Below are 13,638 nucleotides of genomic sequence, written 5' to 3'. Positions count from 1 at the left end.
GGAACGAATTTAGTACTTAACCAGAGGTACCACTGTAATTAGATTTCAATTTGATCCTGACTTGTTTTTAGGAGGTAATTTAATTCTTGTTCGATTTTATACCAATGTTATATATTTGATGTTAGCCGCCCTGAGCCCAGTCTCGGCCAGGGAGGGCGGTATATAAATAAAAGTTGTTTATTATTATTGGGTTGCCCTGGGAAAGTTGAAGGACTAATCTAATTAATTAACTAATTAATATCTTTTTTAAAAAAATAGGAGTCATTAAACAAATGCAAAGAAACCAGCCAATGCAGAACCCACGTGCCAACTAAGACTGTGGGCGGGCCGACATGGCTTTCCAGGGCTCAGTCCCCGCCCCGTCGCTGACGTCATTCCTGGGAAATCGAAATTCTCGGCGGCTCTTCCTCCTTCGGGTCGCCCCTCCCTCTGTGGCTAAGGGCCGCCGGGGCTCTTCGTCCAATCGCGCAGAGCGATGGGCGGGACAGCGCCCTATGCCCCGCCCACTCCAGCGCCGAGGGAGGGAGGGAGGCGAAGGCGCTCCTTGGAATTGCAAGCTGCGAAATAACATTTCTCCAAGGCGGCTGAGCGCCGGGTCTTGCGGTTTTGCACCGGTAGGAGAAATGTATGGGCTGGGGGCGGGGGGCGCAGAGGGCCAGCTTGGGATCGGATGAGCTGCGTGTAGGGGGGTGGGAGTCATAGAGTACACCTGGACAGGTGGATCTGTTGATCTGCCAGGTGGACCTGGAGATCTTGGGATCTGTTTCCGCTTTGGCAGAAGATCGCGGCTCTCTCAGATACCTGAGCTGCTTGCAGTAAGTCGGCAAGGATTTCTGGCTTCCAGCTGCTTCACAGTAGGAATCGCAACCACGACGACACCCCGCCCAAAAATGCATTATATTGCTGCGAAGTCCAGAAAAATAATAATAAAAAGCTTGTGGATCTAGAACCACGGGGCGATGAGCTCTATTCGCTCCCGCAATTCAGCAAACAAACCCCTGAACTCGGGATTTTTAAGTTGAAAGCACGGTATCTGAAGGTATAGGGAAGTTTATTTTAAGGCATAATGTTTTATTATGTTTTATGTATGTATGTCTGTGGCTTTTCCTGAGACCCCAAACCATTGCAGAAGTCTTAGGGAAAGGGACCCCTGACCATCAGGTCCAGTCGTGGCCGACTCTGGGGTTGCAGCGCAGTTTCTGGGTCATGTGGCCAGCATGACTAAGCCGCTTCTGGCGAACCAGAGCAGCGCATGGAAACACTGTTTACCTTCCCACTGGAGTGGTACCTATTTATCTACTTGCGCTTTGACGTGCTTTTGAACTGCTAGGTTGGCAGGAGCAGGGACTGAGCAACGGGAGCTCACCCCGTCGCGGGGATTCAAACCGCCGACCTTCTGATCGGCAAGTCCTAGGCTCTGTGGTTTAACCCACAGCGCCACCCGCGTCCCTTCGCAGAAGTCTCAGAACACAACAAAACAAAAACGCCTTGACCAGAAGGTACCGTAACTTCAGGAAGCTCAGGGAAGGGGACTTTTCCTTCCATCTCGCATTGTTCAGGAAACTGCACCCCAGGCTCTGGAAAGTGTTCTACCTGGGGTCACACAGGTGGTCCGGGCGAGGCGGAAAAGGGATGGGAAAGTCCTCCTATGAGCTTGCTTTGTTTTAGGATTCCAGTCAAGGGCAGGTAGCATCTTCAATTAAGCGCAGTTTCCGGAGAGGGTGGTCTGCCCAAGGCCCCCTTGCTGAACTTTGCAGCCAGAAAATGGTGATACAGGGGCAGAACCAGATGCAGGAGAGTTCTGCAGAACCAGCTGGCAATTGCAGACATTGCTTTTTTGTTTGGGGAACTTGCATTTCCCTTGTGACAAGGAGCCCCGTAGCTGAGGTTTCCTTAAATTAAATGCAGAAATATTGTGGCGCCATTTAAGACAGAATTCAATGATCTTGAAGCTCTAAGTGGAAAAGTATTTTTCTCTCTCTCCCCCCCCCCCCCAATGTCTCTCACAAGCAATTCCATCTCTCGTTCTCCTTTCAGACTCCATTTATACCTTATCTCTCTCCCCCCCCCCACGCCCCCTGAAAACTTCCAGTTTGTTTAATCCCTCCTGTCTGGACCTTTTACATTCACCTCTGCCTCCCTTAGCATTTGTGATCTCTTCTCCCCTTTCTGTTTCCAATTTGGAACAGAACACTCGTTTCCCATTTTTTTTTGTTATATAATAAATAATAAAAAATTTATTTATACCCCGCCCTTCCCGGTCCAAAAACTGTGCTCAGGGCAGCTAACAACAAATTTAAAAGACTTAATTGTAAAAGCAGCATAAAATACAGTATAAAAACATGAATAACAATAAAATTCAAACTTCAGAAATCAATTTAGGGAAAATCCATCTCATAACCATTAGATAATCACCAGGGCTAGCTGGCTGAATTAGTCCTACTTGGGCCAGCGAGGAGGCCAGGGGAGAATTAGCTGTGGGGTCTTAGAGCAGGTAATCTTCATAAAAGGGCAGGGGGAGAGAAGAGAAGGGAAATAAAAGATCAGGCTGAATTCAAATTAAAAGCCAGGCGGAATAGCTTTGTCTTACAGGCCCGACGGAAGGAGGTTAAATCCTGCAGGGCCCTGGTCTCATGGGACAGAGCATTCCACCAGGTTGGAGCCATCACTGAAAAGGCCCTGGCCCTAGTGGAGGATAGTCTGACTTCATTAGGGCCCAGGACCTCTAAACTATGGTTATTCATGGACCCTAAGGTCCTCTGCAGGGCATACCAGGAGAGGTGGTCCCGTAAATATGTTGTTAAGAGGGGTTTTTTTTAGGGTGGGGGGAGGAAGTAGGCTGTATGTGAGAACCTTGGATTCAGCGAGTATTAAAATATAAACCAGACTAGCCTCCTGTATTGAGGCGACAGCCCGGGCCAGGGGTAGGCAACCTAAGGCCCGAGGGCCGGATGTGGCCCAATCGCCTTCTCAGTCCATGTTTTTACATGAGTAGAATGTGTGCTTTTATTTAAAATGCATCTCTGGATTATTTGTGGGGGGTATAGGAATTCATTCACTTCTTTTCTTCAAAATATAGTCTGGCCCCCCACAAGGTCTGAGGGACAGTGGACCGGCCCCCTGCTGAAAAAGGTTTCTGACCCCTGTGCTAGAAGAACGGGAGGCAAACGTTTTGTATATTCCAATTTCTTACTATAACATGCAATCTGTTAAATTATTTTAATCTGAGCAATTCACAAATAATGGATGCAATATTGCACTATGAATATTCCTTTTTAATTCTTGGCTCTGCAAATTTCCCTTCACTAATAAAAACAGCAACAATAAAATGCTAACATTAAAAAAAGACTCCAATTTGACCTCTGAATCGGAAATCATGACTGAGTTATGCTCAGTTACCAAAGTCTGTTACCATGGGATTTAAGCAACTCTGCCAGTTTTCAGAGTCGAAAACTAAAAAAAAATATAGTCCAGCCCACCACATGGTCTGAGGGATGGTGGACTGGCCCACGGCTGAAAAAGTTGCTGACCCCTGGCCTGGGCGATGGGCCATTAAGGGAAACAAAAGGAAAAGAGCTCTGTGTCAAACAGCAAATGGGTGGGATCATAGATAGATATATAGATAGATAGATGGATAGATGGATAGATGAAAGAAGCCTGAGTTTAGAGCCGAGTTGCAGTGATGTGACCTAGAAGTTATAGCAGTAAGCTGGAGAGTCAGAGCAACGTTTGAGAGGGATGTGTGATTTCTGTTTGACTCCCAAGACTGCGTCGATGGAAGTAACAAGACCCTTTGTGGATGTGAATGTTGGAAACCCCTCCATCATAGGCTCAGGCTGTATATATGTGTAAATAAACCCTATATCCGGGATGCAGGTGGTGCTGTGGGTTAAACCACAGAGCCTAGGACATGCCGATCAGAAGGTCGGCGGTTCGAATCCCCGCAGTGGAGTGAGCGCCTGTTGCTCTGTCCCAGGTCCTGCCAACCTAGCAGTTCGAAAGCACATCAAAGTGCAAGTAGATAAGTAGGTACCGCTCTGGCGGGAAGGTAAACGGTGTTTCTCTGCGCTGCTCTGGTTCGCCAGAAGCGGCTTAGTCATGCTGGCCACATGACCCGGAAGCTGTACGCCGGCTCCCTCGGCCTATAGAGCGAGATGAGCACCACAACCCCAGAGTCGGTCACAACTGGACCTAATGGTCAGGGGTCTCTTTACCTTTAAACCCTATATCATGCAGATAGCACACTCTCACGAAGCCCGGAACTCCTGGAATTTCGCAAGGCTCAGAGATTGAGATGGCGTGCAACAACAATAACGTTTTTGCTCACGTTCTTCCTTCAACATGTCCTCTGGTACTTTCACTTCAGAGGAAGGAGACCTTTCTTCTTGGCTGCCTTCCTTCTTGCTTGCCAGGAGTTGTTGGCATGGCTCGTGGCCAGGGAAGAAAAGCAAGGAAGAAAAACTGGGCAGTCGGTGGCACTGAGGCAAACTGATGAGTCCTGTTCCACCGTTTGAGAAACAGCATTTTTAGATTTATGGGTCAAGTGGGCTGTGGTTGCTCCGTTTGTTCTGTGGAAAACCCTGGGGTTTTTTTTCTTAATTGGTAGGGTTTTCTGCCAGAATAATTTGTTGTTTAGTCATTTAGTCGTGTCCGACTCTTCGTGACCCCCTGGACCAGAGCACGCCAGGCACTCCTGTCTTCCACTGCCTCTCACAGTTTGGTCAAACTCATGCTGGTAGCTTCGAGAACACTGTCCAGCCATCTCGTCCCCTGTCGTCCCCTTCTCCTTGTGCCCTCCATCTTTCCCAACATCAGGGTCTTTTCCAGGGAGTCTTCTCTTCTCATGAGGTGGCCAAAGTAGTGGAGCCTCAGCTTCAGGATCTATACTTCCACTGAGCACTCAGGGCTGATTTCCTTAAGAATGGATAGGTTTGATCTTCTTGCAGTCCATGGGACTCTCAAGAGTCTCTTCCAGCACCATCATTCAAAAGCATCAATTCTTCGGCGATCAGCCTTCTTTATGGTCCAGCTCTGGATGAAATCAGGGTTGGGTGGGCAGGGGACTGGAAGAATGATGCCAACAGAGACGTGTGGACGATGTGAAAACTTGGCATTCATCCTGCAACTGACACCCATCTGGAAGCACCTTCCTTTGCCCCATAGGGAGAAGAGAGTGCAATGCATAATGTGACTAGATAACAGCTGGCTGAATGATTCTCAACCCAGACAGTATCAATTGGTTTGAATTCCTGGCTGACAACAATTGCTTTGAAAGCCATTGAGAGTCAAATTTGTTACAGTCCTACGGCTTTGCATTTCTTATTTGTAATTTTCCTATTGCATTTTAACTACTATAAACCATTTTAATTTTTTTTAAGAATGAAATTGCAGTATACAGTTTAAAAAACCAAATAAATAATCTGATCTCTGCATAAGTAAATCCCTTTGACTGCTTTTAAACCCTGTTGGGTTTGAATAGGCTGTTGTTGAGAACTTTTGTGTTTCTGAAAGTCTTATGGTATCTGTTTGCTGCTTATTGTTATTATTTGTTTGGTTTGAATTGTCCTGTCTTCCTCCCTACCCCCCTTGCTTGGCATTTTTTCTCCTTGGTTTCACATCTCCTTTTAGTTTTCGACTCTGAAAACTGGCAGGGTTGCTTAAATCTCATGGTAACAGACTTTGGTAACTGAGCATAACTCAGTCATGATTTCTGATTCAGAGGTCAAATTGGAGTCTTTTTTTAATGTTAGCATTTTATTGTTGCTGTTTTTATTAGTGAAGGGAAAACTGCAGAGCCAATAATTAAAACGAAATATTCATAGTGCACTTTGTGAATTGCTCAGATTAAAATAATTTAACAGATTGCATGTTAAACTGCACAAGTATAAATATATATAGTAAGAAATTGAAATATGCAAAACGTTTGCATCACATTCTTCTAGCACAGGGGTCAGAAAACTTTTTCAGCAGGGGGCCAGTCCACTATCCCTCAGACCTTGTGGGGGGCCAGACTATATTTTGAAGAGGGGGAAATGAACGAATTCCTATGCCCCACAAATAAGCCAGAGATGCATTTATTTTTATTTTTTATTTTTTAAATAATATTTATTCCAGTTTTAAAGGTTACAAAAAAACCCACTAAAATAAGCAAGAAAAAACAAAGCAATACATCACAATAGATACAAACAGACAAAAAAAAAAAAACAGCACAGAAAAATACGAACAAAAAACAAATCCAACCTTCCCATAATTTATTTTTCATCTGCTTGTTTCCTTGACCTCCTCACACCTCCCTTTTTTGTATTCTAGTTCAATTAGATATTTCAGCAAATCGTTTCCATCTTTGTTTTTATCCTAATAATTTATCTTACCATACTGTAATTTTACACTCTGTTCTTTCACCAATTAACAATCCATTATTACTTAATCCTTTATAACATTTCTGCTAAAGCCACATAACTTCATTCCAACATCCTTCTAACATTCCTTAATTTTACAATGTATCTGTAAATAAACTTTAAATTTCTTCCAATCTTCTTCCACCGACTCTTCTCCTTGGTCTCGGATTCTGCCAGTCATTTCCGCGCCAGCTCCATATAGTCCATCACCTTCATCTGCCATTCTTACCGGGTGGGTAAATCTTGTGTCAGAGATGCATTTAAAATAAAAGCACACATTCTACTCATGTAGCCTGCCCATGTCCTAGCATAATGGAAGAAGAACAATAAAATACTTACAGTTTGCTGTAAGGATAAAAATTCAAAAATTTTTATATGTCCCCTAAAAGCAAATTATAGGCTTTAGGGCAGGTTACAATAATTAAAACACAATGTTAATATTAAAACACAACAAACAACTTACAATTACAGAAAGAAAGTGGGTCTTTAAAATATGCATCTCAGGTGTCAAAAGCCAAGAGAAAGAAGTGTGTCATCGTTCACCAAAAGCTGTACAGTCGTACCTTAGATCCCAAATGCCTTGCGAGTTGAACATTTTGGCTCCCAAACGCCGTAAACCTGGAAGTGGGTGTTCCAGTTTACAAGCATTCTTTGGAACCCAAATGTCAGGCGCGGGTTCCATGGCTTCTGATTGGCTGCAGGAGCTTCTGTAATATTTACAACCAGATGAAGGTTTCATTTTTGGAACAATAAATTTTCAGAGTAGTTTTTACAGTTAGATAAAAAATGACTGATTTGGTTATACTATTAGAAATACATAGACAGATAATTATGAAATTATTGTGAGGTTTAATAAGTTAACTGTTTATATTGGGACAACTTTTCTGTTGTACTTTATTGGAAGGAGAAAAGTAATCATTTCCTTTATAACAATTTAACAATTTATTTAACGAAAACAGTAATATTATAGCATATGTATCCATGTTTGTTAACTGGATATTTAACGAAAACAGTAATATTATAGCATATGTATCCATGTTTGTTAACTGATGTGCTTAAATGGTGTAAAACACACACACACACACACCTTAGACTGAGTTTCAGCACACATGAAAAACTTAAAACAAATCCTTATTTCCTGATGAATGACCGTTGGATGATAATGTAACTTAAATAGAAAACTATCTTTAGAAATATTTTTTTCCTCCAAAAGCATTGAAAATCCAATTTAAATTTTGAAAATCTGATTTATATTTTAAAAATTGATTTAAATTTTGAAAATCTGATTTTAAAAAATCATTTATTTTTATCCACCCTGCATTGTTTTTAGACTTATGTACAGTGGTACCTCGGGTTAAGTACTTAATTCGTTCCGGAGGTCCGTTCTTAACCTGAAATTGTTCTTAACCTGAAGCACCACTTTAGCTAATGGGGTCTCCTGCTGCCGCCACGCCGCTGGAGCACGATTTCTGTTCTCATCCTGAAGCAAAGTTCTTAACCTGAAGCACTATTTCTGGGTTAGCGGAGTCTGTAACCTGAAGTGTGTGTAACCTGAAGCGTATGTAACCTGAGGTACCACTGTATCTTTAACCATCAGCTATCCATTTGCCAATACCTGCACATGCAATATTTTAGCATCTGCTGTATATACAAGTGAGGTTACTCCACAAATGATCCAATCCACACTAAATCAGTACAGTGGTGCCTCGCAAGACGAAAAGAATCCATTCCGCGATTCTCTTCGTCTAGCGGTTTTTTCGTCTTGCAAAGCAAGCCCATTGACGGCTTAGCGGATTAGCGCTATTAGCGGTTTAGCGGCTTTTAGCGGATAAGCGGCTTAGCGGCTTAGAAAAAGGGGGGGGGAGGGGAAAAAACCCGCAGGAACTTGCATGACATTTTCGTCTTGCGAAGCAAGCCCATAGGAAATTTGTTTTGCGAAGCACCTCCAAAACGGAAAACACTTTCGTCTAGCGAGTTTTCCGTCTTGCGAGGCATTTGTCTTGCGGGGCACCGCTGTAATTATCATTTCTAAAATAATTCTCTTTCCATCTCTATATATGAAAGCCCAATAGTTCGCTTTTACTAGGCGTTTTCCCTTTTATTCTTACCTGCGCAGTTCGCTGCGTCCAAGCTTCTGTCCAAACCTCTTAAGTTTCCGGCCCAAACATCTCTTCTCGTCATCTGTTGTCCATTCTAAAATAGGACCTGTGACTTGCAGTTTCTCTGTTTGCTATGAAGGACTCCTTTCAAACTTTTCATGTTCTGACTTGCTTCCTCAGGCATTGTCAGCTGTGAGGAGCCCAGTCTTGACCCTTCCGCCAGCAAACATGTCTCAGTGGCAACAGATCCAGAAGCTGGATGGACCTTACCTGGACCAGGTGCACTACCTTTATTCTGAAGACTGCCTACCCATGGAAGTACGAGAGTACCTTGCCTATTGGATTGAGGAGCAGAACTGGTAATGCCACTTGGGTCGCTGTCAAGAAAGGAAACTCCCATTTCCTGGCTATTTCTCGCCCCCCAACCAACACCATTATGGGTTCTCCACCATTTTGGCTTCTCCATTGTGTATGGTTGACACCATACATTTAACACACTACAGTGGTGCCCCGCAAGACGAACGCCTTGCAAGACGGAAAACCCGCTAGACGAAAGGGTTTTCCGTTTTGGAGGCGCTTCGCAAAACGAATTTCCCTATGGGCTTGCTTCGCAAGACGAAAATGTCTTGCGAGTTCCTGCGGGTTTTTTTCCCTTTCCCCCCTCCTTTTCCTAAGCCGCTAAGCCGCTTATCAGCTGATCCGCTGATAAGCCGCTTAACAGCTGATCGCTAAAAGCCGCTAAACCGCTAATAGCGCTAATCCGCTAAGCTGTCAATGGGCTTGCTTCGCAAGACGAAAAAACCGCTATACAAAGAGCCTCACGGAACGGATTAATTTCGTCTTGCGAGGCACCACTGTATGATATACCCAGGCCATTTCCCCCCCAGCCGTAACTCAGTTCCGGCACCTCTCAGGTGAGCTCCATTTCCATTATAAGAGAACAAGGGATGTGTTCATTGTCAGTTCCGGCACCTCTTTTTTTAAAGAAAAATACCACTTGATAACCCTCAAAGAATTATGAGAGGTCTGCTTTGTCCTGGATGCTGAGAGTTTTTAGGAGGTTGGAAATCGATGGCTGAAATATTTTTGTGTTTTCCTATTGTATTGTTTTGTTCCGTTTTATTGAGTTATGTGCTGTGTGTTTTATTTTGTTTTGTTTTCTTTGTGTGTCTGTGTAGTTTATAAACCAATAAAGACTGATTTTTTTAAAAAAAGAAAGAATTCTTAGGAGACGCCCCAATTCCATTTACGGAGCTGCAATTCTCAAAGTGGTTTAACAATCAATACCTCTTCACAGGGAACACTGGGAATTGTAGCCTCATGAGGGAAGCAAAATTTTATGTTGTGTTGTTCCTCACCCATACACCCTGGAATTTATTTGCTGCCTCACCCCATTTTCCCCATCAAATAGCAGTGACTCTGTCACTGGGAGTCCCAAGTGTGCAGTACTGCATCTCCTCACCAGCTGCTCTTGGTTTGGACAAATAAAGCACCCTTGTGGCCAAGGTGGATTTGATTTAAATCAAATCGATTTAAATCACTAGTCAGTAAGACTTTATTTCAGTCATTATTATTTTTTACAGAAAGACTCATTCTTGCTGGTATAATCTTAATATTTACAACCAGATGGAAGTTTCATTTTTGGAGTACTAAATTTTTCAGAGTACAGTGGTACCTCGGGTTGCATACGCTTCAGGTTGCAGACTCCGCTAACCCAGAAATAGTACCTCGGGTTAAGAACTTTGCTTCAGGATGAGAACAGAAATCATGCTCCAGCAGTGCGGCGGCAGCGGGAGGCCCCATTAGCTAAAGTGGTGCTTCAGGTTAAGAACAGTTTCAGGTTAAGAACGGACCTCCGGAACGAATTAAGTACTTAACCCGAGGTACCACTGTATATCCTTGTTTTTGTGCATTTGAGCCAAGGATTCACCCTCCCTCTGGCATTTCTCCTTTATTTGCCTTTCAGGAATGAAGCAGCACGATCCGACCCTTCGCAGGCTTGCAGCCTTTTCCACACCATGCTGGGGCTGCTCGACGATCAACTCGGACGTCTCGTTTTGGGGGAAGAAAACAATTCTAACATGGTCCTCAAGCACAACCTGCGCCGCTCCAAACTCAACCTACAGGTTTGGGCCCAGGTTGTTAAGTTTTTATGCATGTTGGAGGGCTGAGCCGTAGGGAAACAGCCAAAGGAGAAATAACATTTCCCTGGGAAGAGAGGCTGTGGAGAAGGCAAAGGCATACAAAACTATAAAAACCAGTTTAAGACCCCAAAATCCATGTAAATGAAATTCTATATACGGTCGTACCTTGGTTTTCAAACAGCTTAGTACTTGAACGTTTTGGCTCCCGAATGCCGCAAACCAAGGAGTGTTCTGGTTTGCGAACGATCTTTTGGAACCCAAATGTCCGATGGGGCTTCCGATTGGCTGCAGGAGCTTCGTGCAGCCAATCGGAAGCTGTGCTTTGGTTTCCCAACATTTTGGAAGTTGAACGGATTTGCGGATTCCATTCAACTTCCGACGTACGACTGTAGTAGCACTGTTGCTATAAACAATGGCTTGGGCATCCAGTGTTTTCCATATACTGATGGAATCCCGAGAGTAGATTTTGGGGGGGATTTGTAGAGGGAGAATCTCCGCCCCCCCTATAATTTATATTAAATTTTCTGTTTTACATTTTAGAATATTCATTTAAACAGCCTTAAAATGACTTCCCTTCTTGTCTTTCCATGGTTCATCTTGCATAACATAAATCCCTGCATGTTTTACAAAAACTAAACCATTCAGTATTCCATTGTTACATCCATCAAAATTTATTTACGCTGTTGAATTTATCTTAATGCTGCCCACGTTTTCAAATATACAAAATCTCTCTCTGATATTCCTTGTTTCGGTGGGAAGATAGCTCTGAAAGAAATCAGTGAAGTCTAAAAATCTTGAGAAGTAAACGCAGTGCCTAAAATGTGCAGTCCAACTGCCACGTTTAAAAACGGCATACAGTGGTGCCCCGCAAGACGAACGCCTCGCAAGACGGAAAACCCGCTAGACGAAAGGGTTTTCCGTTTTGGAGGCGCTTCGCAAAACGAATTTCCCTATGGGCTTGCTTCGCAAGACGAAAATGTCTTGCGAGTTCCTGCGGGTTTCCCCCCCCTTTTCCCCCTTTTCCTAAGCAGCTAAGCCGCTTATCAGCTGATCCGCTGATAAGCCGCTTAACAGCTGATCGCTAAAAGCCGCTAAACCGCTAATAGCGCTAATCCGCTAAGCTGTCAATGGGCTTGCTTCGCAAGACGAAAAAACCGCTATACGAAGAGCCTCACGGAACGGATTAATTTCGTCTTGCGAGGCACCACTGTACCGTATTTTTCGCCCCATAGGACGCACCGCCCCATAGGACGCACCTAGTTTTTTTTGGTGGGGGGGGGAAATAAAGAAAAAAAATTATTTCCCCCCCCCATGCGCGGTGCTTCGGGCGAGCGTCCGCAAGCCTTGCGCGCCCGGCGGGAGGTCCTGCCGGGCGCGCGAGGCTTGGGGCGGCAGCCTGCCGCCCGAAGCACGGGGAGCCCTCCAGAGGGTGCCCCGTGCTTCGGGCAGGTGTGCGTAAGGCTTGGGGCGGCAGCCGCGGCTGGGGGGGGGAAATAATTTTTTTTTATTCATTTCCCCCCCAAAAAAACGCAAGCTCCGGGGACAGCTGTCCCCGGACCTGGTCTGAAGGCGGGCAGCGGGGAGAAGAGCGCTTCTCCCCGCTGCCAGCCCCACAAGCGCCTGGGGGGGAAATAAATTTTTTTTCCTTTATTTCCCCCCCAAAAAACTCGGTGCGTCCTATGGGCCGGTGCATCCTATGGGGCGAAAAATACGGTATTCGCTTAACTTTAATTCCCATTCTTCTCTAGCAGAGATTAAATGAATGAATGATTGAATGAATGTGGGAAGTACCTCCTCCTCTTGTCAGTACTGTAACCGGATTGTTGCAGCATGCTTGCATGTCCTTTTGGGTCATTTTGCTGTGGCCTTTCCTTCCAGGCCAAGTATCAAGATCATCCAGAGCAACTGGCCAACTTCATCGATGGCTTGCTGAGAGAAGAGCAAGGGATCCTCGCAGAAGCCTTGGCTGGGTCGCGGGTAAGAGAAACTCGCTTATAATAAAATAATAATAATTTATTATTTATACCCCACCCATTTGGCTGGGTTTCCCCAGCCACTCGGGGCGGCTTCCAACAGAACACTAAAATACAATAACCTATTAAACATTAAAAGCTTCCCTAAACAGGGCTGCCTTCAGATGTCTTCTAAAAGTTTGGTAGTTATTTTTCTCTTTGACATCTGGTGGGAGGGCGTTCCACAGGGCGGGTGCCACTACTGAGAAGGCCCTCTGCCTGGTTCCCTGTAGCTTTGCTTTTCGCAGTGAGGGAATCGCCAGAAGGCCCTTGGCGCTGGACCTCAGTGTCCGGGCAGAACGATGGGGGTGGAGACGCTTGGTGCTCATGCTGGGCTGCCGGATCTGCTCCTTGTGCTCCAGTTCTCCTCATCCTCCTTCCGAGCGGCACAATGTCTCTTGGTCACAGCCCTAGTTTGTTGGAAGCTTCCGCCTCCTTAATTTCCTCCCCATCATTTGCTCTCAGCACATGCTTCTCTTCAGTACAGTGGTACCTCAGTTTAAGTACTTAATTCGCTCCAGAGGTCCATTCTTAACCTGAAACTGTTCTTAACCTGAAGCACCACTTTAGCTAATGGGGCCTCCTGCTGCTGCTGCGCCACCGGAGCACAATTTCTGTTCTCATCCCGAAGCAAAGTTCTTAACCTGAAGAACTATTTCTGGGTTAGCGGAGTCTGTAACCTGAAGCGTATGTAACCTGAAGTACTACTGTATTTATGCCACGAGTTGGCAAGGTCTACCAGCCATGGGCCGAATCACTCCCACATAGATTGTCCGTGGCCCGGTCTGGCGCAGTGCGATGCTGGAAATCGCATCTGCGCATGTCTGCGGTGCCGGAAATCGCTTCTGCACATGCCCAGACGCCGAAAATCACACATGCGCAGAAGCGATTTTTGGCGTCTGGACATGCGCACACGCAATTTCCGGTGCGGCTCGGTTCAGGGGTGGCTCATGAGCTGGTAAAACGGTCTTTATGGGCCTCATCT

General features: G+C 45.0%; 1 protein-coding gene across 1 annotated transcript in view; it reads left to right on the top strand.

Annotated features, from left to right (window-relative positions):
* The first annotated feature begins 536 nt into the window (after nt 1-536).
* Nucleotides 537-13,638, top strand: part of STAT2 (signal transducer and activator of transcription 2) — a 50,423-nt gene continuing 37,321 nt past the window's right edge. The window contains exons 1-4 of the mRNA XM_079966349.1: nt 537-614; nt 8,678-8,856; nt 10,464-10,623; nt 12,520-12,618. Coding sequence (XP_079822475.1) covers nt 8,726-8,856; nt 10,464-10,623; nt 12,520-12,618 — 390 coding nt within the window. The 5' untranslated portion in view covers nt 537-614; nt 8,678-8,725. The remainder of the gene's footprint in view (nt 615-8,677; nt 8,857-10,463; nt 10,624-12,519; nt 12,619-13,638) is intronic.

The sequence above is a fragment of the Podarcis cretensis genome, assembly GCF_951804945.1.
Source record: "Podarcis cretensis genome assembly, chromosome: 2".
In the NCBI taxonomy this organism is placed as follows: Eukaryota; Metazoa; Chordata; class Lepidosauria; order Squamata; family Lacertidae; genus Podarcis; species Podarcis cretensis.
This window is presented reverse-complemented; position numbering and strand designations above follow the sequence as displayed.